This window comes from Parambassis ranga, chromosome 21 (assembly GCF_900634625.1).
Source record: "Parambassis ranga chromosome 21, fParRan2.1, whole genome shotgun sequence".
Classification (NCBI taxonomy): Eukaryota; Metazoa; Chordata; class Actinopteri; family Ambassidae; genus Parambassis; species Parambassis ranga.
Genome location: NC_041041.1, coordinates 14,648,950 through 14,676,371, shown reverse-complemented (window position 1 = coordinate 14,676,371; position 27,422 = coordinate 14,648,950). Strand labels below are relative to the sequence as shown.

The window sequence follows — 27,422 nt, the reverse complement described above, 5'->3', positions numbered from 1 at the left end:
ACCCAATCATACAGCTCAAAGGAAGCTTGGATTGCTTGAAAGACAGCTGTAAAGCCAAATATTAAGCAGCCCAGACATCAAACTACATTTATTGCCTTACTGTCGTCTATTGTATGTCGACTGAATAGAGGGTTGACAGCCCAGGTTTCTAATGTGGTTTGGAAACATAAATCAGGTTCAAATGAGAGGACAATTCTCATATTGGTTGTTTCTTTGGAACGCTCCACCTCTGCATCAAAGCTTCCAGAATTAAAAAAGCTACATAGTATGCTTTAGGCACTGTCTGTGCATATAAATCTCTCCTTACTAGAGGCGTCTACACGCACGGGGCCCAAAGACATGTTACATTCCTTGCCGTTTACAAGCAGTGGGAGAGGAGGTGGAGGCAATATATGGATGCTTTAGGGGATTAGCCAACACCCCGTCAACCAGCTTTCTCTCCCTGTTCCTCAAGTCTGTCCCTTCTCCCTCGCTTGTTCTTTCCTTTTTCTCTTTGTGCTTCATCCTCTCTTAAACAGAAAGCATGCACAGTGTAATCCATGCCCCCACCTCTAAGATACTTCCAGCCTGTTTTGTTTGTTAGACTGATGGGACTCAGCCCAATAAGGTGCCTAGCTCTCTCCACTTTTAAAAGGTGTCGCCTCAGGCAACCACTTCTTCCACTGCATGTGTTATCAAAGAGCTTGCCGAAAGTCCATGCCTGTACATTTGTATGCTGCAAATTCTTTTCTCTCCGACCCAGTGTAACCCCTGATATCCGTCAGACTCGATCTCCCAGTCTTCTAGCCTCGGCTACTTTCATCTGCTAATGTAGCCCTAACACTCACAGTTCAAGTGAAGCAAAATAAACGTCTGAGGAGTTTAGACGTGGTAAAACAAAAATGTGTGCTAGCTGTAAACACAGGCGGGAGGCGCTTATATAAACAGGCCGGGTTCCTATGGTTGAGTTGGTCCAGAGGCGGACAGTTTGTGGTCAGGCTCTTCCGGTTCTTAGCCCCCCCCCTCTTTCTCTCCTTGCCTGCAGACACAGCTTTAGTCCGCCCTCAGAGAAACAGAGAAACACTGCTTGAGGAAAGATACAGTGCTGTGTGGAGCAGGGAAGCCCACTCATCCGTGATGAAACGTACAATACTGTGGTTACCAAGGCATCAGTTGGAAATGCATAAGAGAGTATACACCTTAAAATGTTTGAATGAACCTAATGTGCATTTTAATAAAATGTTCCCAAAGACGCCCACCAGATTAGATTTGTTCCAGCCTGAATAAGCCACTGAACAAATTGTGTGTGTCTTTACAATTAAAGCTCTGCTGTAATTGTCCTGGTTGTAAGCCACCCAAGAAAGCAAGAGGAGGAAATTGATTTTTTTCATCAGTGAAATTCCTCCAAAGGGAAATGCTGCTTCTTGTAATTACAGATCTAAGGTTTCAACACTCCTGCTCTCCTGCCTCTGGTAGCATTTAGCAATTAGCCTAATCACTCTGTACTGGGTCATAGACACACAGAGCCGGGCTTGTTCATACATGTCACCTGCCAGCCTCTGGGTTCACACTTTTAAATACAACGGTCATAGCCAGAAACCCAAACTGTCCTGCCCAGTCAGCAGCTGGGTTTGCAGCAGAGGCAGAGAAATTCCATAAACATGTATGAAAAAATAAACTTTTACAATATGTTTTCATGGCCACATCCCCGGAAGGGTGAACGTGCGGCCACAACACCAGCCATCCATTGCAGTAAATTGGGTGACCAGCAAAATAAGCAGAAGAGGGTGTCTGTGTAAATAGCGGACACAGGTATAACAAACAAATGCTGTCCATGCTCACTGGATCTTGGACCGTGTCCTCTAAACAAGATAAAATGAAAAAGGCTTCCCACACGCACGTCAAATTAAACTTCACCTTCAATTAAACTTCAAACTTTAGAGACAAAAAAAACAAACAAACAAAGACGTATATTAGCTTCATCTCTTTATAATAAGCTAGGAGGCTGGAAGCACAGAAAATAGCTTAACTCTCTTGAGAATTCAAAAATACACTTGTAAATGTAGCAATGTAACAAACTGCACTCTTATGCTAACCTAAGCTAATCTGTCTGCGATGGGCAGATCAGGCTGTTACTATGTGGTTGATTGACAAAGAAGATCACACTATATTTTTAATATAATGTGGTGTGGGAATTCAAGCTGGAGGCTGGATTTCTTAGTTCTTGTACCATTCGTTACGCTGAAATAAATCAACATATTTTGGTGAGACATCCCTACCTGCTCTGAGCATACATTTTTCTACAGTGTCATATTCTTTGTGAGAAAGTGCTTCATGATTGTGCCACTATTAGTCACACTGCTCTGTAAAGTCTGTCAGAAGGTCCGGGTTTGGTTGTCATAGTCTCTCGCTCTCTCTAAAAAAAAGCAAACAAACTGCTGCCATATGGAAAACTGATTTGTAATGTTATTCATCATACAGCTGCAGGAAATATGCAGGAATAAAGAGAGTCGTCCTGTAACAGCTGGGTAGCAACAGATGATTGAGTGGTATTGCTGGCTAGGGTGGACGGGAATGTTTTTTTTGTATGTCGGTGTCTGTTTCTGGAAACAAGATGTCTGATATTTGAATCTAAAAGTTTCTTCTTTACCAATTCAATTCCTCAATACATCAGAACTTTAGATATACACCCTGGTGTTCAAAATCATTCATCCATTTGTTCATTCATTCTTAGATAGCCACTTAATGCAAGTCTTCTTATATAAATATATAATTGTATCCTTATTTTGTGCTTACTGCTCTGCTTTAGCTGTATTATGTAAGTGATAGGAGGCGTCCGTCTAATAAACAGTCTGTGAATGAAAGGGGTTTGTTGAATGAAAGCCTGTGTGTTGGTATAGCGTGTAAGCGTGTTGTGTTTTGTTTGCCAGGTGATTTCCCCGGTGGTGCTAGCTAAGCCTGAGAATTCCTGGCTCTGGCTTCAAAGAGAAGCAAGGTCATCCCCTGACAGCAGCAAATACAGACATGTTCATGGTAGACATACGTCTGCAGATTGGGCCATAGACAGAATAGCTGTCTGCTTGACCAGCTTCATCATACAACATGCTTGTCCAGTGATATGTAAGAGGTGTTTCAGTCTTGGCACAGCGGTGCTTCAGTTCAAAAGAAAACCAACCATTATCCAATACTTGCTCCTTAAACACATACTCAAATTAGATCCACTTTTCCTTTTTCCATGCTATGTTTACATTCACACAAGATACACACTAATAAACAACCATTCCATTGCCACATATAGACATTTGGTGTGTATGTGTTAATGGTTTAGATTTTGGTTTCCTCTGTGCTTGCCTCTTCTTGTGGCATCCAGTCCTAATGCTACAGAACTCCTGTTTAAATGTACAAGATCCTTTATGCAGACGTGCATCTTTAGCATAAAGACACTTTCATATTCACTTGACTTAGTGTACAATCACATCTTGTACCCTGTCTTGAGATATTTATCTAATCAGAGATTAGCCTTTATCTTTTCTTTGTCAATACATCAACACAAATATTGTTATTTTGCAACTGTGATTTCATAAAAACTTAGTAAAAAAAAAACTTAGACTCTATTTGAATAAGTAAACTTGTGTACTGGCAACATGTGTGTATGTGTTCATGCTCTATGCAAGAGTGGAGGGCTCATTCTCTGAGTGTTAGCTTTGGCAAAACAGGTTTGAGATGCTTAAGCGATAAAGGTACTGTAAATCCTCTGTATTCAGCAGAGTTGTAGTCTTAGAGAGAATCTGGCCCATCTGAAATTCCCACGGAACAAAGAGGGAAGCAGGGGGAAGAGGTGGGGGGGTGACAGAGAGGGTACTCAGTTGAAGAGGGGGTATTGTTTACATATCAAGACGCTTCCTCTGACTCCCAAGAAAAGCTGTAATTTGCCTTGCAAGGTTTTGCAGTTTAATTTCTCCATTGTGCAGGGGATAACCCCTTAATTATAGAGGAGGAAGTAGCCCTAAGCCTCGGACATAGGGGGAGGACTCACAGGCAGCGACAGTAAGCTTTGGACCCCTTCTTTCTATGCCCTCCACGTGGAGTTTTCATTTTTTTTGTCTCCCAATTAATGTGGCTAATATTGACTTCCATAAAGCCAGACCAAATATGCTTTTGTTGAAAGTTGGGGGTGGGGGGAGGGGGATCATTGGCACAAGTTGGTAAAACTGTGGGGACCCTTACCCTTTACAGACTGGAAATCACCTCATAAAATCATTCCAAATGCAAAAGCCATTCCATGACAAGCACAGCAATTAACATCCACACCGGGTACTTTCACAGTAAGCCATAATGACAGATGTGAGCAAATATTGACCTAAGTTATAAATGTTCCAAGAGGTGCATATGGAGAAATATATGGATACAGCAAGACTATCCATCAACACGTCATTAAGTTGTGTATTTAGTCTGAAGAAATTTGCAGACGGTTTTCTTTTTCACATATTTTAAATGCAGTTTAACCTGAAGTGACAAGTGTCCAAACTCTGACGAAGGCTTGTTTGTCTTTAACATCTTAACATGTTGAGATTTTCTCAATGCTTTAGAGCTGAAATAATTAATCATGTATACTGATGACTGATTAGTCATTACTTTGTGTCAAATGTGCAGCTTCTCTTGTAGTTTGTTGACTTTTTGGTATGACAAAATAATCAGTGAAGTAACTGGCAGATTATTTAATAACAAAAATATGGCTTCAAGAAAATCATTCAGGTTACTGCTTAATGTTTTTGCATCCTACAAAGGCCCATTTGAAGGTTTCTTCAAATATAGCTAAAAAAAAGCGCCATTGATGAAACATTGGTGCAACCCTTGAGTTGTACGATGCATCCCAAATAAGAAAAAAGCTGCCTTCACAGCCTTGTAAGGCATGTCATGGCCATGTTCAGCCATGCTAACTAACTTATCCAACGTTACCTGCAGTAAAAATGTTTTCGCAGGTGTGCTAAGCTCAGACTACTAGTCATTTTGTGAAATGAGCCTGTGTGTCCTGACTGTTTGGTTAATGTTTAGCTTAGGCAGCTTCTCAAAGCTGTACAGACAGTTTAATTGCCTCAGAACTTGGCTTCTGGGCTGATGGAGTAACTACAATAACAGGAGGCTTTCATTTCTGGTGAGTCACCTCTCATCATGCAGGACAGGCAACCAAAACAGCTCATAAAATTAGCTTAGATATGAATATTTATTCATTATTTTTTCTTGGCCACATACACAACTTAAATTCTGGTTCCTAAGAATCTGCAAGACAGATTAAGCTAGAAAAGAAATGCCTGAAATTCATAAAGTTATTGGGGAATACCTATTGCAGACATTGACGCTGATCTTTGCGAAAGGCAAATGTGTGTACCGTACACACATTCACCTTCATGTCTTCCTCCTGTCTACCTCCTCCCTCCCCTCACTCTGCTGCCACACAGTTACTAGCACCATTAGGCTGTCATAACACGGCACATATAACCTGAGGTGATTCCTGGACTGAGTGAACCAAGTGTCCCCGGGGGCCAGGCACTGTAGCAGCCAAACTGGATCGCTACCTCACGGTCTGGGGTGATGGGTACCACATGTAAGCTGAGGCAACTGCTAGCCCTAATAGGAGCTGACAAGTGGCGGTCTGACAGGGGAGATCAGATGGCCTATCGCTATAGAAACAGAGCTCTGTTTCTATAGGCTCTGTAGTAGAGTAGTTAGCTTTAAATAGGGTCTTTGTACAGACAAAACACGCACTCACGCCTTGCTTGGTCTTCCAATCACTGCAGACCTACACTGGCTGCATATAATAACAACTTCGCATTAAATCCCTGGTATACAAAGTATTTGGGGAACTCCACCAATGTCTAGTTGGAAAAATCCTTTTGTTTTTCCAGAAGGAAAGTCTGATAAGCAGCCACAAATAATGTCACTTGAGTCAGCAAGTCAACGAAATGAAAAGTGAGCTTGTCTTCTTTGCCCAAGACTGGAGACCTACAGAATCTGCTGATTCAAACAACATATTAGTTTGCTGATATTACTGGACAGAATCAGACAGCCACAGGCACACACCTATGATTATATGCATGAAAAAGAAAGTATCAGTCCGAAGCTTCCGTATCAGGCTCTAGTTTTGCTTCTTACCTTTGCAAGTCTGTATTTGGTGTTAAAGACGTGCTATACCAAAGCTGGGCTGCTTCTTTTTTTCCCAGAAAAAAGTTATAATATCGTGTGCCAAGGCCATGGCTCTGACTCAACGCCATTTAAGATTAAGAGCTATCACCAATCCATGGGGGACTATAAAAACAAATCGCAGCTTTTCTGAAGTGTCAAATGGTGTTGATGCTGGATGGACAGAAATAGGACAGTGGTGTCTCGTGACATATACACTGGTGTGTGGGCTCACACTGAAAACAACAACATGAATAAGAAGTAGGTGTAGTGAATACTCTGTATGCAATGCCGCCTGTGGCTGTTTATTCTAAGGAACACATGAGCTATAAAATGTGTAGGTACACAGCAGCTCTGAAGTGTTGTCCTAGAGATGGTTAAATCTGCCACCAGTCCACGATTCATCTCAAAACCACAGCACACTGTAACTTCACACTGATGTTGTTTCAAGTGCTTTATGTGGTGCATGTAAAGAGACAACGAAGAATAATCCAGTGACAGCATGTGGCACTCTCTCCCCACAGAAAGAAACAAGAGTAGTTTGATGGAGATCACAACTGTGCCACATGTGGGTCATTATGAAGAGCCAGCATGGGTTGTTAAAACTCCAGTGTGCTCTTAGATTTTAAGCTTCAAGGCAGGGTGAAGGGAAAATGCTTTCTAATCAAGGCTTTGCAAAAACAAAGGCCACAAAGACCAAAACTTTGAGGAACATCTCCAACAGAAGGAGCCTGTTTGTTTCTACTGAAGGGAAAATCAGACTAAGTATCTATAGTCTGTAGTCTTGTTTGTTTTGTACATAAAAGCTAAACTCCCCTTTGGGATTCTTAAAGAGGTATAAAATAACGCATTTAATAAATGGAATTCAGATCTGGAAACAGACTGTAAAGTGGACTTAAAAAGGTTCACCCCACTTTTTGGATCCGTTTGAGATAAGCATACTTTGCCATGGATTTGGTCTGGAGTCTGGAGTCTGGCTTGAATCCACACTGTAATTGCTTCACTATGTCGCTGCTCGGTAGTGCCGTCACTAAGACTGAGAAATTCTCCTACACAGGGAGTCTTAATCAACATATCCAAAACATCAGATGTGATTAAATCCCTCTGTTGCCATTACTGTTGTACATAAAATACTTACCTGCCAGCATCTTGACTTTGTTCCATAATGTTTCATTTTGTGTGTTGATGGAAGCTGTCTGGCAGGGAGTCAGTGACAACATGGGCTCATTGATAGAGTGTGATTAAATAGTTCAAACGTCCATGGTATGATGGCACGGTATTATGTATGTGTGTCACATATAATAATGGCAACCATAACCACATCTGGAATTTAGTCATGCTGTTGTAATATACAGGCTTAAATGCAAAATACTACATTTCCCACAATGCACGTCAGCAAATCATGTACACCGGTATCTGCAAATTGGCTTAAAAAGGAAAGATACACTATGCTATATGATCTATCGGTAAACGTGCTGTTTGCTCATGGTAACTGAGCTTTGATCATGATATAAAGAACTACGTTAAGACAACAGATTTAACTATTCATTTTAATATCATAATTCCTCTACTTCTGTAATTAGGTGATTGTGAAATGTCCATATATTTTCAGCCAAAATGGGTTGGGCAATATCAGTGCATGAGTATCTGTTAGTTTGGGAGATTTTTTTATGAATGACTTTATCTTAATTTGTAATACAGTACTTTGAACTGTTTTACAAATGAGGCCTTTATCCCTGTGATCACAGCTCAGTCGCCTGCCGCTCTTTCAGTTTCAGGTTACATGTGGACAGACGTGGGGGATATACAGTAGAGAATTCAGGCCTTAATCAGAACCTGCATGCTTTAGCTATGTCTTCAGCTACTTGATTGCACCACTGTCATCACCCAGCTCTTGGCTCAAAGCAATCTGTAACTTTTTGATCACATGCCTCAGTGTGGAATTGGTTTCTTCTATTTTGACATAAACATGTTTGGACATGTTCACCGAAACACTGGAAGGGTACATGTGTGGAGCTCTGTAAATGAACACATTTGTTATGTTGCTGGGAGAAACGAGACTATGAACCAGTGAATTCATGGTTCTTTTTACTTGTTTAATCTGTACAGTTAGGGCTGTGAAGTCACATTTAACTAATAGGGTTCAAGGCCCTATTGACACCTTTAGAGTTAATTGGTAAATGACTAAATGAAAGACTTTCAGATCTTTTTTAATCACTAATGGCTTTAATTAGCTTAAATGAAGTCCAAGGGAGACTTTGAATGACACAATTATTATTAATCAAGGCAAAATTCAATGCAGATTTTCCTTTTTCTTTTAGCATTATTCAGCTAAAGAAGCTTGTATCTAGCAAATGGTTATACAGCTAGGTTGCCAGAGCATTGGTATTTGTGCATAAAACTAATTATTAACCCATACACACCAGTTTTTCACTCCACTCTGCACATCAAATGTAGAAATCTATCAGATCAGATGACAAATCTTGCCACCCTGGCTGCGCAAAAACATTTTTTGTGTGTTTTTACAATCTTGTTTACAAAGAGTTTTTTTGGTGAATTGCATTTTGTATTTAAGATATGTTTAATATATAAGTGTCTGTGATGAAATATCACAATTTGAAGCTTAGATTTTAGTATCTTTTCCTACTGATCCACGCAACACATGTGGTGTATTCAAGAGCCAATTTAAAGTCTGACAAATTCAGTAAGAAAACTTGTGCAATACTATGTTTTAATCACTAAAACTTGGCTGGGATGTAGCTGCCGCCTTCACATATACCTGACAATGTGCAACTTTGTATTAAGTTAAAATACAAATGAACAAGGCAGTTGCTGCTTTAAGCTCCCAGGACTTGTGGGAAAATCGGTTGGACTGTGACAGCTACTCTTGAAGTGGTTTTGAGCAAGGCATATATGGCAGGCCAACAGCTCTAGTGGTCTGCTATGTGGTCACCAGTAGAGGTCTGTGGTTAAACTAGTCAGGTTCCCAGTGGGGATGTGTGTAACTAAAAAAAACTGTGTGAAAAACAGTCACGATATATGGAGATATACAATAAAATATACATTATTAAAAAACATGGGATTTTTTTGTATTTTTCATATTGAAATAGTAAAATAATTCATAATGCTAAACTAGAATGCGTCCAAGCCTAAAACAAAACCACATAAATAATGTTGCAGTACAAAGTTGCGAAGCGCCTTGATGATTGAAAACCCTTCCTGTCTGCATCCATGAAAGTGTCAGATAAAGGAGATTCCCCAACAGGCATACCCTGGGGCGACTCAGTTCTCACAGTGTAACACAAGGGAAGCAGCGTGGCGGCTAATTTTATCACACAATGCATGCTGTTTGTCAGTGCAGCTCCAGTGACAAATGATTCCTTATCTTGAGGGCTGTTGTTTGTTGTTGCTGAGTAATGTCCTGGCCACTCGCTTCTGTCTCTGGAGCCTTCAGAGGCTTCATCTGCACCCACCGTCAAACGTCAAATGGCATGCGCACACAAACACACACAACTGAAGATGCTCAGGATTTCAAGAACAGCTCAGCAGAAAAAAACAAACTTTCTTTGATTTGTACACAAGCTGTAGTGTCATTACCCCTGTGGACTAACTGTTCTCTGTGGTTTCCATTTCCTCTCTGACTTAAGCTTTCCACCGGTCTCCTTGATGGCCTTTCCATTTGCCTGCATATCATCTAATGAAGACAGGCATGTAGACTAACATGGATCAGGCTCCTTTTTTTTTTTTTTTTTTTTTAATTTGGCAAAACCCCGGACCCCATTGGCAGTGAAGGCCTGATGAAAGCGGCATGTGTTACTCACAGGGTCGCTTGTTTATTTGACTTCCATACTTGCATTAAAGCCAAGTAAACATATCAGCTGCCCTCCAGGCTGCAGGAATAACCAGAAAGAATCAAGTATGACTGTTCACAGTGCCACCCTTACTGCCAAAGCTCCCTAATCCAGCATTGATAATATATGCATCAGTATGTACTCTTATGTATCAGTAAAAAGGGCATGGGCCCTGTCGTAATCCTGTCACCCGAAGGCAGAGAAGCATTAAAAGCACATGTTTTATGACCTGGCACTTCCCAGAGGTGGTGGCCCTAATAATACAAACCCGTTCCCACTTCCTCTCTCCTTTCCTCTTTGCTTATCGCTGCATCAGCCTCATCTCCTCGTTTTTTTCTGTTGATCTAGCCTGAAGCCAGGGAGTTTGTTTAGTGATTCCAATCGGGACAAGAGAGACAGGAAGAAAAACTGACACTGGCTACATTTACCAATAACTAGCTGTTGTTACAGCCTTCCTGAACACAAGTCCAATGACCAACAAACAGATGTTAGTACATTGAGTGGAAATTTGTAGCTTTTTGTCTCCACTGTGTCTGACGCTTTTCAGGGCTAGTGTTCTAGCGACTGAGCAGTCACACTACCCCCTTGCACCAAGATAATTAACTTTAATTAACTGGCCAGTCTTGCTATAAATAAATCAAGGAATTACCTTGTCTTTGCATATGCCTGAAAAAAAAGTTCCTCCAGTGGCCACCTGAGGTTGGCTCAATTCCTACAAACTTCCATAAGGTTGTCATCTCAAAGCTCACTCCTCTCCTCTTAGACCATCAACTGGAATTAACCAGGAGATAGGCCGACTCTGCCAAGATAGTGAGCCTCCCATTTGGAGTTTTGGGTCTGTACTACACCACCATTTGAAGCAGGTGATATTTTATACAGTGGCACAATATTGGATATTTACTGATATGTGGGCACAAGCCGTCACCTGTGTAATGCTCAGTCAAAAAAATAATCATAAATATGACAACTGCTATTAGCTCAATTGTTCCTGTTAACGCATGGACTATTAAATGAGGTCCACCTAACTAACAGCAAAGGAACAGTGCAGCATTATTAGACGGGGAAGGGAAAAAAATCACCTGAGAGCCAATCCATTTGGTTAGAGGCCCTCTGACCTGTTTCACAGCTGTTTCTTGTTAGTGCTTTAAAACCAATTCCCAGAGTTTCCACACTGAATCCTGCCTCGAAGAAAGAGGCCAGACAAGAAGGGGGTTTATGAGATCCTGCGTGTCTGTGTGCGTGTATAAACAGTGCAGTCTCAATGTTTTATCTTATCGGGGATGGCTGACCCAAGAGTGCAGGGGCCTGCACTTAAGATGCTTTAGCCTGTGTTATGAATGCCACCAACAGTCAGCTGAAGTACAGAGAGAAGCCAGTCGTAAAATAAAAAAGAACACACAGACCTTAATGCAAGAATAAGGTGTACCAATGCCTGTTTCCTACAATTAATTTTAAAATGTCCCACATTAGAGCTGCTGCACAGTAATAGCTATCTGCTGTTTATTTAATTAAACCTTCCTGCTGATGGGTATAAACATTCCCCCCAGAAGAATTTACCTCTGGCCTTTTTTTAAGTCCATCTGTGCTCTAAATTACATTTGTGTCTTCACCACGGACACATCTTACTGACTCACTGTGGCAGTTTGATGGAGACCAGGCCAAGCCCATGCAGGAGATACTTCCCAGTCTCTCACTCTGGTTTCCCCAGAGGAGGGGGAGGGGGGGCTCTCACCTCAGGGTGACCCCCAGCTGAGTCGGCCTTAGATTGATGTGCACTGCCTTCTTCTCCCACACATTGTGTCCGCTGTTTTGGGTACTTCCTCTGCCTTCTTCCCCTTAAAGAAAAAGCCCTGTTTACGAGTTGGGGCGGGAGGGTGCTGAGCTTGCACTAAGGATGCCGTCATAGGGCGCTGAGGACGCTCTTTGTGTGAACTGGCAGCTTCTCTGTCAGCTGTGTCTGAGAGGTTAAAGGGCTCACGGGAGACAGAGGAAAGCTCAGAGTTCTCGCCGTTTGAAGTGACTTGGCTTGATTGGTATTTTTGCACTTGCCAGAAGCTGGCGAGCAAATGCTGCGCAGCCATGAGAGAAGAGAGGAAAAGAACGATGTCGACCACCAGCTCTTCAACAGTAACAAACCCAGTGCATTAATTGCTTGACCAGCCTCACACCTGTGTGTGCAGCTAGGCAATAAATCAGAAGTCTGCACAGGCAGCTGATTATCCTGACACCACATCAGTCTTTACAGATAGGAACACTGAAGCAAGCTACCTGCACATTACACAGGATACACCATACTAAATGTCCAATATACAATGACAGTAATTATATCAGTATTTCCACAATGATAAATCAGTGGGCAGAAATCTTAACATTTTTGCCGACCTTCAGAAATAAAAAAGACAAAAAGTTTGGATTTAGAAGTGCCCGCCTCCCCTTTTCCCTTGATGGCCATTTTACACTGAGTGGACGTTAGCACCACCAGCTAACAGTGACCCAGGTGAGCTTAAGTATGGGTAGCACTCAGTCTTTAGAACAATTAGAGGAGGCGGTGTAGCACCTTGTAACCCAGGTGATGGATCACACTGGTGGTGGGTTTGTGCGGTTGATGCTGAGAAGGAGGAGTGATTGGCTGAGGCAGACACGCAGATTTGACAGAGACTAATCGTGGAGGAGTGAAGCCAGCTGGGTCTGAGTGGGATCTGTAAACATGCCGGGATATGGAGCGGAGGCAACAGAGGCCTCGGACGCTGTGCAGCACAGCACTGCCAGATGATACAACACATCTGGGGGGGGGGATGCGTAGGGTGGTGTCATGGCAACGAGATATAAACACAGACCCATTTGCTAAGATTTTAATCTTTCACTCTCATATGCACACAATGCGTTATAAAAATCATATTTATGAATGCAACAATGATGGACAGTGAGATATTAGAAACTGTTTGATAACATTCTTTAAAATGTTGGTTCAAGCACCAAACTGTCCTTACAGTGCTGACTGAACCCTCTGCAAAATGACTGTTGGCTGTCCTAGGCAGAAATGTGTAATGTATACATCATAACATATCCTGTACACATTCACACAAGTTCACAGGAACTAATGAATTTCCGCTTAAACCATCTTGTGTCATGACGGAGACCATTGGCCTAATCCACTTACCTTCTGCCCAAAATCCCCCTATCAATGAAAAAGGTATCATTTTACCCTCCCCAAGGGCTGTTAAAAGTAAAGAGCCACCCTGTTAAGACTTCCTTTCATGGATGGCAGTGGTTTCGTGCTCTCCTGTAAGCCCGTAATCCCTCTGTCGCCATCACTCGCCCATGTACTGCCCTAGAGGAAGCAGCGTCTTGCAAACTAAACCTACAGGTTTCATGTTGTGTGTGTAGAGCAGGATTCCCGGATTAGTCTAAACACACACTTTTTATTAACCTTGGGCATAGCGCGAGCTGTAGTGTGTTTCGTGTGTCTGTGTTTAAAGAGAGCATTTCTGTTCGACCTCCAAGTGAGACATTTGTGTTTGTCTCTCCTGATGGCTGCTTACTGAACTGCAGAACAAATCAGTGTCTGTGTGTGTAATTGTGAGCGTGTATGCAAGCACATGAGCATTTGTGTATAGCCGTTGGCACGGTGCTGTGTAGTTAGGACCCAGGCCAACTTTTTCTGGTGGAATTTCCTGTCTGAATGTAGCACCCCCACCTCTCCTACTCCTCTGCTCTTCTCTTCCTTCTTTCCTTCTCCGTGTTCCCCGTCTCTCAAAGCACCACAAAAGCCTTTTTTTGTCCTGAAAATTATTCCTGGCCCAGCCTCTAAGGCCATTATTATTATCATTGAGTACTTCCTCGAACACATGAACCCACTCTGCTCTCCACTTCAGGATGGTCCTGATCTGGGGCTTCATTTGGACATAATGAGAGAGTGCTTTTTGAGTCATGGGACTGGAAGGGGCCTTTGTTAACATTGAACACCTGGCATTGTCTTTAGTGAGAGATCAAACCGCAGCTTTAAGATGCAAACTGAAAAAAAAAAGATGAGAAGATGTGGGGCTCTCTCTGCTGCTTGGCAGGATGTTTGGCACGTCTGGAGCCTCATTATGGGGGCAAAGATATGTTGGATCTTAAAACAAACACGTGAAGAGAGATCAGAGCAGATATTGAGCCTGAAAAGGACAGGGTTGATTCATGTTATAAGATTGCACCAGCACAAAAGTGCCCCAGTGTATGGTGCACTGTAATTTGGACTGTTGCCATTGGTCACGGAATTAGCAGGAAAACATGGGAGCTAATGAAAATGACAAAGCTTCAGTGGCCTGTGTAGCCAAATAAAGACAGTATCTTTAGGACGATGAGTGTTTGTTGCATGTTAGTATGTCATGGCTTAGTAGTTAAATGCAGAAGTGCAGATTTTTGTTTCAACAGAATCTTGTTGCAGTTGAGACATTGTACATCATACATGATGCATTTAAAGACCATCAGATGATGCCTTCTGTTTTTACAGTTTCTCACTGATACATGATTGATGAATGATGACTTTTTGGGATAAATTACTTTTTTCTTAGCAGACCCATACATATTGTTGTCATGGTTTTGTTTGGGACAAGATGTACTCGTGCTGTTCAAACTGTATTGGATGAAAGTGCAGGGAGGAGTAACCCCTCCTGCCAACACACCCAAAGGGGACAGGCAGGCGGTAAATCTAGAAACGAAGACGTGTGAATGGTCCTGGCCATGTACTTGTCGGCAGTTGTCCCCAGCAGCTCAGCAAACAATGCAGCTGTCTTGGGTGATGGAACGCCCTGGTCAGCCCTTATCACCCCCACATCCAGCAGCACAATCCTATGAAGAGCCAAGAGGGGGGGAGAATTCAGCCTCTGGAGCTCCTGCTTGGTTGTCAGTGTGTGCATATGTTTTTCTTTACCAATGTTCCCTACTGAGCGAAGTTAGACAACTACCTGTTGAAAGACATCACGGCATATGAGCAGTGGAAGAAGAAATAGAAAACAAGATTCCAACCATTATATCTCTGTCATAGGCAGTCCTCCTTGTCCTGTGCCTTTCCCGTCGTATCCTACCAGAGAGGTGCCAGGCAGCACAATCAGGGGGCACCTCTCAGACAAAGTTTGAACTTCTGGCTCCACTTGTGAAACAAAGCTTAAACTCTGTTTCCCAGCACTCAACTCCCTCTCACTCATTTACTGGGTGCCTCTTTTGGCTTTGTAGCACACAAGTTGACTCGAAATTGGCCGTCTATCTCACACACAAAAGCAAGGGAGGGTCACTGGCTGCGATCCAGCAGCATAGATCTTAGTAGAAACACAGAGCCCCTTGGCCTTCTGAGCTCAGAGGCGAGAGGAGGATTTTTACAACTCACTTTGTCTTCATGGGTCAAGTCTCTGTATGCTCAGTCTGTTTATTTTACCTGATGATGTATAAAATAAGAACAGTTTGACTAATTTTGCTAACATGAATTGATTGATTGCATTTCTTATCTTAATCCACTGATTGCAGTGGATGCATCAGTGAAGCCAGGTTTTCAAAGTGAAAACAATCATTGGCAGATAATGCCTGTTGTTAAATACATTCCACAACAGTCAAATGTTTCACAGTTCTGAGCTGCCTTCAGGGAACCTCTCCACCCCCAGCTGGGTGTAATCCCATCAGAATTAGCTAAGAACAAGATGGCACAACGTCATGATGATTGCCCCAGTCACTGTAACAAAAGGCTCAATCAGGGTTAAGTAGCAGTAATGTCTGTCTTTGTGACTGGCATCACCTAAAAACAACATCCAACGTTTTATCATCGCCTGAAGGCACAGAGTCCTGTTACACCTTGTTTTCACAGAATGAGTTAGAAATCCTGAGGCACATCTCAAACAGGAAGCTGTTTCTATACATGGAAAACTTTAGAGTTATTTTAACTGTTCTTTTCTAAACATGATAATCATACACAAACCCATCACTCTGTCACTTTAATTTTAATATAAATAAGGTTTATCCACATTTTCTCAATTTCTTATATTTGTTTGTGTGAAAAAAGTTAGATGTTGTGAAGATAGAAAAACAAAAACAGAAATGACTTAAAGACTTAAAATACTTCCTGCTAATGTTCCTCCCAGAAAAGGATAATGATCAGATCTCACTGAGCTTTAACCTTTAACCTTGGTGGTCTCATGTTTAGTGGACCACGTAGAGCTAAAGAATCCTAATGACAACCACAGATCAACCCGCGGGAGCTCTATAACTCTGTGTTTTTTCTGTGCCCTCAAAAGTGAAGACATACACTGAACTGAATTTATTGTGAAAATGTTTTTGAAGTACAGATTTAGTAAAGCATTCTTTTGAGACAGGGGAGTAAAATATCTTGATGTCTGAGCTCTGATGAGCTATGATGCATCTACTCTACCATATGTATTGTGAATGGAGCTGAAGCACATTTAGACCAATCAATGACTTATATCAGCAGGCCAATATTGCTCAGGCTGTATTCTAAAAGCATTTGGGGCTGTGAGTTTATTTTTTGCCATTAGACATGAAGCTCAAACATGACAAAGGAGTCTCTGATTAGAGGTCTCTCTTTCTCTTTAAATCCACACAGAAATGTCTCCAACTTACCCCCTCTAATGACAGTAATTAATTAGAGCCAACTGCATTGTTCTAATGAGACTACCCTTGGGTCATCAGACAATTTATGGCAGGAAATGTGTGCATTCTTTGTCAGACACATAAAAACAACATTCATTGTTGTGTAAAACCTGCTTTGGTCTTATTGGATAGAGAGAGCCATTAATGAATGAACAGCTCTCCAGGCAAAAGCCACAGACAGTGTGGAAGGTTTCAATTACTGGTGGATTACAGGAACTGTAAAATGCTAGAGTTACATTTCATACTGTATTGCAAGCATTAGTCAGTAACTGTCACCTGTATTTAATTTCAGTGCTGGTTTTAAGAAGGGCTGTTTTCAAAAACTAAGGCTTTTTCAATCTTGTACTTACAGGTGCTCACCACCTCTTTCCCACATTTCACACACCTATTCCAATCGACATGAGGCACCATGAGGGGCGATACCATTATGAGCCTCACCCACTCCACACCATGCATGGGTAAGTGGATATCAGTATTTCTTTGGAATTAACATTTTTTGCAGTGGCCCGCCAATTGGTTCTCACATTGGTATCACATTGGTCACATTAACAGGACTTTACATGTTAACTTCTACTCGAGATACCAAACATATCACACTTTCTATGTAAGGATACCCTTCACATTTGAACTGGAAACAATGCCAGTAATTAGCCCCCTCCCAGTTTTCTGCGGATGTTGACAATGTTGTCAATGCCTCACTTTTTGTTATATCTGGGGCATTCAGTTTATGCAGTGCTGGTTGCTGAAGCTAACACAACCACATTTTACTCACTGTTGCATTAATTGTGATGGAAAAAATGGGCATTAAATCATGCTAAAACGAGGCATAGGAGCACGTCTAAATTAGCCCCTGCATATTATTTAACCTCATGTTTTAGTTTGTCACGTCTTGTCAACCAACACATCGATGCATTAGTCCTTTATACAGAAGATTTCCCTGGAATAAATAATGTCTGAAAGCACTGATTATCGCTTTTCATTGGTTTGTTTCTCTGAGAATTCCCATTTGTCTGCACCAGAGCGGTAAAGACATCTCCTGACTGAGAGAGCCAAGAGAGAAGTACATCAAAGCTAGAGCAAGAGGGAGATGAAGAGAGACAAATCACATTAGTACCAATACAACAGACTGTTAACATTTCCTCTTCTATCTCCTCTCCTAACATTTCATGGTTTGGGACTTGGAGAGCTCTCTGGTGCTGGCATCACCCAAAAATGAGAAGGACTGCCAAGAAGCTCGTGTGCAGTTTGAACAGCTCTGCAGTCAGAAAGCTTAGTGGAAGATGAAGTTGAAAGAAGTACATAAATAATTCACTTCAGAAAGTTGAAGCAATAAATCTACTTGTAATATACTTTAATATCATTTGTTATAAAGGAAAAGTAAAGAACAAGTCCAGATGTCTGCTCGTTTCAGCAACTTACTGTATCCTAACCTGACCTAAAAAAACAACAATTTGTTTCCTAACTTATTAATGTAGCATTACCATAAAAGTCTGGCCTTTTTAACACTGCCAGGCCTTCTCTGTACGCTTATCTAAAATATTGGAATCCAGGAGGGGAACCCAGGAGTAAGATCAATAGAGGTTTTGTGAGAACTATGCTGTTACATTTAAATTCAGCAAGATCAGGTGATACACAGCGTAGGCAGTGCTATTCATCACCAGCAAAGTGAGGGAAAGGCGGGGGTGAGGAGTGTGGGGGGGGAGTGTGGCTGTGCACCCGCTTTGTTGTGATTAATGTGATGCGACTCTGACAGAGTGCACCCACTAATTCATCAAGGCCTTGATCTAGCTGTCTCTTCCCCAACCCGCGCCAAATTCACCTAATTACCGTGCGCCATCCCGGAGAAATGGAGCAAGGAGTCGGTGCAGGGCACATGGTGGCAGCACTTCGTCAGTAGCTGCTTGGCTGCCGAGTGTCAGAGATGGGCTTCCTTTCTGAAGAATCGTGCTGAGCCCCCTTCATTACTGTTTGCATGTAACATAATGAGGGCTGCAGGTCATTCTATCACAGCTGTCATAATGCAGATCCTGCAGCACTGTTCTTGCTGCCTGCCGTGCTCTTTGGGTGAAGATTTAAGTAAACAAACTGGAGCATACTGTATATCAATATGACACTTTACATTTTCTACTTGTGACTTTGTGTCCAAGTGCAACTTACTTTTACACCATTCTGTGAAAATCGAATCACCACTAAAGGCCCTATAATTAAATTATAATGTATAGCTTAGTAGATTTTGTTTGAGTTAGTATGAGTGGTTTATGTTACTGCTGTAAATACACTTGACCTGAAACCTCAAACAGTTACTAGGGTGTTTTTCATATCAGCCGCATCTAATGAATTTATTTTACAAAAATTCAAAGTATTACAGTGTTACCAATCTAAGAGCTTCACATGCTGTAGATATTTTATTCTTTGCATTTTAAAGCATCCACAAACCAGGTTTGCACATCAACTGTAGATCAGCCAAAGCCTCGTTAAGTGAAGGGAGTTTTGTCACACGATAAAGTGGTTTATTGAATGGAGTGTCACAATTTCATGCTTAAATTTGGACATATTTTCCAATTGAGCCATTAATCAAGGAACATCAAAAGCTTGTATCTGACAATTCTTTCTTTCATTATCTGGCTATAACAAACTCTTAACTGTTCACTTTAAACTCAAAGTAACAGTAAAAAAAGAGTAAAATCTGTGAACAGGGGGAACATGAGGTAAGGCTTTGTTTTAATAACACTGTGAGGAATATTACCATGAAAGTGTCCCGTGTCTGAATGCCAGTATGCTGTCATTTCAACACAAGGATGAAGCCACAAGTATTACATATCACAGCTGCGAGGGGCTTTTGACTCATACAGGTGCTTGAACGAAAAGGTCTTAAGGGCAGTATATATCAGTTTTATAAGGTAGGGTAGGATGTCAAAGGCTGGGTGAAGGTATTTTTCTACACATTCCTAAATCCTTGATGTTTTTTACAAAACATGCCATATACAAACTGCCTCTGGAACAAATTAGGAAGAGCTTTTTGTGGGCTGACAGTAGAACTTGGACTTACATACACTACTTATGTGCTGTTTGCTGCATATTATGGAGTTTGGGCATCTTCTATGCAAACCCACAGGGCAGGAAAGCCAGCCTCCGTGCCAGCATGTTTGACCGGGTAATTAGCATCCAAAATCCAGCCTTCCGTTCCCAGAACCTCAATGACAAAGCAATGGATGAGAAAAACAGATCCCCCGCTCATTCCACAGCCCGTATTTATGCTTTTTGGGAAGCAGTCGGGGGGCAAATTGCAGCACTGAAAAGTTGAAATATGCCCAAGGTTTTTGTGTGGCAGTGCTGCGGCCTGCACCGCCCCTGTACACAAACAGATGTGGTTCCACTCACCAGGCAGTCAGCCTGTTCAAGGCCTGCAGCCCCGCAGCGCGGAATGTGTTGATTAAATACAGTTTACACATCAGCCATTTGGGTTGTTTTTTTCCCTTTATTGTTTTGGTTTGGTTAACATTGAGAAGGGAGATGGGTGGAGGGTAATTTTACATTCAGCTTGATTGGTCGTTTTGGTTTTGACTGACATGTTGTTATCTTATGCTGTTCCTTGTTGGCCCAAGCCCCTGCTCATCGTCACGGCTAATGTTTGAATTTGGATGCTCCCCTGAGTTACAGCCAGGAATGTGCTGCTGAAAAGACAAGGGACCTATCAATCAAAAGACGGGCATGTTGCAAATCTATAGCCTGAAATTTTCATGGTTTATCGCATGGTCTCAAAGTAATTTTTGTATGAAATGGTATGTGACAGCAGTAGAGCCAAATAATAGATAATTACCCTCTCTTTAATCCTGTGTCTTTTAGGTATATTATCCCATCGTCTTGACATAGTTCTGCTGGGCCCCTCCTTTGTACAAAGCCCCTGCTTCTGAGAGAGTAGAGTATCATGTTGTGTCCAAAACCCTCAGCATCCTGATCAGGGCCCCAAAAACAACTAAGGCAGGATCTCAGCATGGCCTCTGTGGGGTAGAGAGGTGATTTATCTTGATCGCCTTGGCTGCCCAGAAGTACAGAAGGGAGTGTGTCGCATCATAATTCATCCCACCCCGAGCCAGTCGGGAAAACGCCAGAGAGGCGAACTCTAACTTGTTGGTCAGCTAGAAGGCAAGCAGGCAGTCACAAAGGGAACTTGGAATTGGAGTGTGGCCATGTGACCTCACTTGGAAACATGTTAAATGGATGCTGTGAAGTGTCAGTTTAGTGATCAACAAATGAAGATAAATATTCTAACAAATATTAAATATGTTAAATGTTCAGGCATTGAACATACTGGTTTGTTAGATTTGTCTTTGTCAAAAATAACAATCTTTTACACCATTCTTTAAATATAAAATAATCTTATATTTAAATGTAGATAAAAGAAAACAAAGAAATGCAGTCGATACCTCTGCTAATCCATTATGTCTAGCACAAAATATGTCTAAAGTGGAGTTGTACTGTTGATGTTTAAGCATTTTGATATTAGATAGTTAGTACAGCACTTTTAGTCACTATCTTTTATGTCAGTGTGCATTATTGTAAAAATACATTTGGTAAGAATCAGTTTTAGTCTTTTTTATTTTTATTTTTTTAGCAGATCACTAATCACACTGCAGTCTGCTCTGATGTATGTGCTCTGTGGTATGCACTTACTCATAGAGTTAATCGTGCTCAACAAGTTGCACCTTGTCCAAATCACTTTTTCTCACAGCAGAGTTTTAACAATGGAACAACAGAGCATGTAATCACACAGTGCAGAACACTGAGACAAATAGCAATTACCTGCTTGAAAACATGTCATCCACTGGCTCACACTGACTTCCTATACATCTACCTCTTTTTCTCCATGTTCTATCATCTTTACCAGGAGAAATGGCAAAGAATATAGGTCGTGCTGTTTGTCAGTATATTCTCATCTGTGCAGCCACCCATACTGTTCAAGTATGATGGAAGCTTCTTTAAATGGCAGCTACTGATTAAGAGACAGGCCCCTCCAAGAGCTTCCCATTCAGCCTGTGATTTTGGAGCCTCCAGAAAACATACAGACTTCATGTAACATCTTGTCAGAAAGAGGGTGGACTGACAAGGTTTCAATAATGGTACCTGCCAGACAGGACTATCATTTGCAGCCTCCTGACAGGCAGCGGCAGTAAATTTCACCTTATTATCACAGCTTCATATATGCTCACGGCTGTTGGAGTGATTTACTGCAGCTAGAGTGATGTGTGCGTCGACACACTGGTTTGCTATGAGCAAAGAAACAAATAACTATTGTTGATAGATATAGGTCTAAAGTAAAGCACTGAAAAATGAGTTTGGTAGGTGCAACATGCAGTTGGGATCTCCAACAACAAGTGCTCGTACAATCTTAAGTGGAATCTGTTAAAAAAATTATACAATCAATTTAGTTTACTGAACTGCAGCACAATTGTGACTACACCATACAGTATTTCTTTTTATAAAAACCTAATGTGCTGCCTATTGTGATCCATTGTTAAATCAGCATCAATTAAGGGTGGAACACTGGTGCTTTGGATTAGGCACGTGTTTCTAATATTCTGTCCATTCAGGAAATACAGTACTGTATATTGGGTTTTATTGCATTCTAGCATTATGATTAGGCCAAACGCTGGGAATCCCAGTGTGACATTCCTTTTGAGTCACCCAGTCTAACAAAATAGAGAGTCATTACCAATGCCATCTTACCCAGGTAAAGGACCCGAGCACTAATCTGAGAAGGCAGTGCCAACCTCTCTGTATGCTGCTTACAGGCGGACCGAGTAAAGCGTGTTTTTTGTGTATGGAGCGTCTGTTTCTTCTCACTTCTCCCCTCCCGCCCAGAACAGAGGGCTCTTTATGGATGTTTGTAGGGGAAGAGTGGGCCCGACGGCAGAAAGTTGGCCCTTAGACAAGGCCAGCAGTCTGCAGGCGCTTACTGGAAATGGAGCGAGGGCCTGGGCAGGGCTGGGCCGGGTGCAGGTTGGCGTTCACATAGAGACAGTGAAAGAGAGACTGAGCAGGGAAACTCTGAAGGAGGATGGTAGTGGGAGGGGGTACTGCTAAGCCCTGCCAGGTCCCTGGCCCACCTTTCATGGCTGTAACCATAAGGCAGTCACACTCGTTTCATCAGTCAAACGATGGTATATTCCAGAATGGTTTTAAACAATAAAGGAGTAGATTGTGTAGGTTATCCTTTCTAACACATATATACACATGTTGTGTACCCAGACTGCATTTGATGCTGCCAAGAATCCAAACCACACTGTAAATGTAAACACTCATTTGTTCACAGCAGCCATAGACATCATCAAGCTGGTAAAGTGTCAGCATTTGGTTTGAGTCACTCATAATATAGAGAATAAGAGCTATTCTCTTGTTTTTTATTATTTTGTATTGTTTTATGAGTATAACAGAGTGAAGTTTAGAAAAAGTGAGACAAAAGGCAAGCAGTGTTATAATAGAGATTTCACAAGGCCTGCATAAAGATTCACTTATTTAGGTGAAAACTCCTAATGCTAATTTTTTACTGAAACCCATTGTGCACGACTACGTAAATTTTATTACACTGTAGCTCCCCTTCTGTGTCTGTGTGCATTTCTTATCCTCATCATCATCCATCTCACATTACTATTAAGCCTATTGAAAGTTGGCCCTGTGCTTTGTAAAGTGATACAGTGCAGCAGACACAGGTTGGGAGACAAAGTCAACTTACTAATCATATTAGTTTTAAAAAGGGTGTTAAACTCGAAAGGTTGTGAAGTGTATTTATTTTTAATGGTCCATCAAATTCTGTGACAAATATGGACATGCCACAAATATATATAGTGAAAACAGAATGAGAGCTTTGAACATTAGCTGCCAAATATCAGAAGTGTGCTTCCTCCTCTCTCTCAGTGCTCAATTTTTACATATGTTCACACCTCACACTGAGGGACGACAGGCTGCTTATCACAGCTGAAGCAAACTGGATCAACATAAGCACCAGTGTCCCTTCAAAGAGTTGTACCACTGCCAGCGGCTAGCAGACATTTTTATCAGGAGCTTGTCCCTTGGGGCAATCTAGACTTACAACACCCACTTGTCTACATTCCTCCAAGCATAGCCACCAATTACCTGCCAGAGATGACAAATTTATTGTATAGCCTGATTTGACCGGCAGGCTGACAGAGAACTTCAGACTGAACATCCAGCCAAAGGGTGACTACAGGCAGCTACTTAAAGCTTTAAGCAGCCGCTTGTGTTCTCTTATCATGCACCTTGTAATACCTAATGTGAGAGATCCCGCCGTTCTGCCCACCCAAAGAGACTGAGTGCACTCTTCCTCATAGCCTCCTGCACTAAAAGCCCTTGGTCTTGACTTGTCTGTAGCTGGAAGGCTTAATAGGAGAAGGTGAACAAAAGGGGATTATTATGTATTAGCTTTGGGCCTGGGGAGAGGAATGGGTGAGACAGACACTTCTGTAAAAAAAAAAAAGTCTCATCCTCAAGTCTTCATGTTTTAGTGAAGAGATCACTCACAATGTTAATGACACAATTCAAGTAGTCAAATTAAGGCCGGTTGCCTCCACTCCCTCCATCCCCGCCTGTCTGCTTTTCTCTTCCCCTCGAACCCCCTCTGCATGCTTTTCTATTTCCCACCTTCACTTACCATTTTTTGTAAATTTGTTAAATTTTTTACCCCCTCTCCACAGACCTCCTGGACTGACAGGCAGTCCAGTCATCTCAGATATTTCTCTGATACACCTATCACCCCACGCGGCGGCAGGGACAGGTGACTCACCATTCAACCCTCCACATCCGTATGTCAGCCCCCACATGGAGCACTACCTGCGCTCAGTACATGGCAGTCCCACTCTCTCAATGATCTCAGCAGCTCGAGGACTTAGTCCTGCTGAAGGTAAGAAAAGCATAAACATGTTTTTTTCTGTTCTAAATTTTTATTTTTATTTTTTGGTAGTGCCTTTCACAGTGACATACTTCAAAAAATGATGACATATGTGCTAACCGTGTAGCTAAGAGAGAGACAGACATACTTCCATCATCTGGGAGATGGAAACACTCAGCCTTAGTCTTCTAATGTATGTATATAAACTGAAGAATAAACTGCAAGTGATGTGGAAAGTCTGTCAGACGGCACCTTCTTCGCCTCTGCTCTGAACAGCATTAAGGAGGTGAAGAGTTGAGCGGGTTTAGAATTTATGTATCCTGTTCTCCATAAACCTACTCCGTCTGCTGAGCTGCAGCTCACTGCAAGTGCACATACTGTTGTTTACACAGCTGATTATTTACCTAATTGTGATAATTAGTCTGACACCTTATACTTTCCCCTACATGGGGCACTGAAGCATACCTTTCATCAAGCATGTTCTGATGCAGCGTGTGTGTGCATGCTGGTGATTTGTGGCTGCGTCATGCACATGCTTTGCGGTGCAGGCAGCTTGCAGTGTTTGGGCAGGGGAAACCATGGAAATTAGTACAGACAGACACTCAATGGGCCTGAACTACTAGGTCCACACAATGACAGACCTGTCCTCAGTACCCCTGTTGATACAACAGGTCGGAAAGAAGCGGAGCCGCAGCTTGCACCCGGCACCAATAAATCACTAGGCACATGCTACTGGCAAAAACAACCTACCCACATTTCAAGAGAAGCAATGCGGAAGAGATATTGTCACTGATAAAGTGGAAGTATGGCACCAAATGGAGGCCACTCTGTAGCTCTGCAGAACATAACTAAAGTTCTGTTTAGACATGGAGCTGAGTGAAGCATGTGTAAACTTCTGACAGGAATACCTGGGTGTCAGGTTTGTGTTGTTTGTGAAACCATAGCTGATTTTAGGTTTACATCTGGTAATTAGTGGACAAATGTATGTATCTAAAAAAACGTGTTAAGCCAAAACTACAAAAAAATAAAAGAGTTGTATTTTTTGTGGCTCTAGTGTTGGTCGTCATCTTGGTAAAGGGAGCAAACTGATCTAAGTAAGTAGTTTTGGGGAAATATCCAATATTTTGTTACATTTAACAACAAAACCATAAGCCATACGTAATCTATTCTATGATCGTTGGAAAATATGGTTTCTGAATCCTTACCAATGTAGAGTGAGGTATGCTACTGCCAGTAAACTGCCTGTAGCGCATCTGTTGCCTCATCCCTCTGTGTTTGTGAGGTCACACATGAGCACAAAATGCTACTCAGCAAATGCAATAACGTGATCTGGCAGCCATGGAAAAACCAGAGTACTAGGCTTGGGTCGTTGCTGCTGCACAAAACAAATTGCCCTGTGCACTGTTACTGCAGCCATGGCCTAATAGTTTCTGATGGATCCAGGTTTTTGCCCTGTGTATGCTTCTGTGTGCTGAGAGTAGAATAAAATGGTGGTTTTGCTCCTCCTTATGATCCCAACCCCCCCTTACCAACAGCATGCATATTAATCCACCACTAGCCCACACTCCTGTCTCCTCCAAACACCCATACACACTGGGGGAAGGAGGAGGGAGGAGGCAGGAAAAGGGGGACACAGCCGGACACAGTTAGATGTAGGAAAGAGCAAAAGTAATCCATCTCTCATTCTTATAGTTCCTGACATCTTTAAATGTGGCTTTACTAGATGCAGGTGTTAACACATTTTTATGTCAATATTCCTTTTGCTCATGCAGTGTTTAATGCTTCCTCAACATTATGAACATGTGTGTGTGTTCCCCATTGCCCTGCTCAGGCACTTCTCCTACTCCACAGAGATATTTTCCCATAACCCAGCAAGCATCAAAGACATCAGACATCTTTTATCAAAAGCCTCATGCCCCAGGGCATGCACGCAAGCATAGATCATAAAATCTGTAAAGCAGTGTGCTCATCTCATCTCTGTTGAGTCCTTCTTGCAACCTTTCTGTGGGTGCCTTTGTTTTTGTCATTCTGTCAAGCTCCATGTGAAATGATGTCTATGGATGTACAAATTCATTAAAGGAAAATAAAATCCCAAAGAGTTATAATGACCTCTACACAGAAGGTGAGCAGAATTTCTAAAAGAAGTTAACCTGTTGTCCCTCATCACTTCCCTTCCACTGCAGTGACCCACGAGCACCTGAAGGATCGTGCCCTGTTCAGTCTTCCTCCTCCACCACCAGGGGCCAACCCCACAGAGTACTACCACCTGATGGCCAGCGCCAGCCAGAGGAGCCCATACGGTGATCTGCTGATGCAGAGCGGTGTGGCAGCAGCAGCGGCAGCAGCAGCCGCTGCAGCTCATCTACCGGATTACATCACCCCCGTGGATGGTGAGGAGAGAAATTCCTACTGTGTTGCTATTGGATTAATGTCAGCCTCAGAATCAGCCAAAAACTAAATTTTTGTCACATGACTGCAGGTCATAAGTAAGTCAGCCACAGCTTCTTGGCCCTGGAAAGAAGACGGTTCTGAATTTCCAGCTTGTTCTAGTGTGATACAAGTGTAATGTCAACCAACTACCACTCTACTAATAGTAAACATATGCAGGTCTTTCATCCCTGGTTTAAGAGTAATGGGCAAACTTAACAGCCATCTTGTCCTTTGTTCTCAGCACCAGGCATGTTTGTTCCATCCTCTTATTCTTTTTTCATGGAAGAGCTCTCCACATCAAAGTCAGTGATTTTTAGACTTACATGCATGGAGGCCAATGTTAGTTGAGGGTGCATAAACACTGAATGCCCCCAGGTCAGCGGCTTGTAAAAACACATGTTAGAGTCTCTCATTGTGATGGTGTTTCAGGTGTGTTT

The 27,422-nt window shown here is 42.1% G+C and overlaps 1 protein-coding gene across 1 annotated transcript in view; it reads left to right on the top strand.

Annotated features, from left to right (window-relative positions):
• Positions 1-27,422, top strand: part of gli2a (GLI family zinc finger 2a) — a 61,606-nt gene that overhangs the window by 17,222 nt on the left and 16,962 nt on the right. Inside the window, exons 3-5 of the mRNA XM_028393885.1 lie at positions 17,002-17,107; positions 24,362-24,567; positions 26,739-26,945. Of these exons, the coding sequence (XP_028249686.1) occupies positions 17,002-17,107; positions 24,362-24,567; positions 26,739-26,945 (519 nt within the window). The remainder of the gene's footprint in view (positions 1-17,001; positions 17,108-24,361; positions 24,568-26,738; positions 26,946-27,422) is intronic.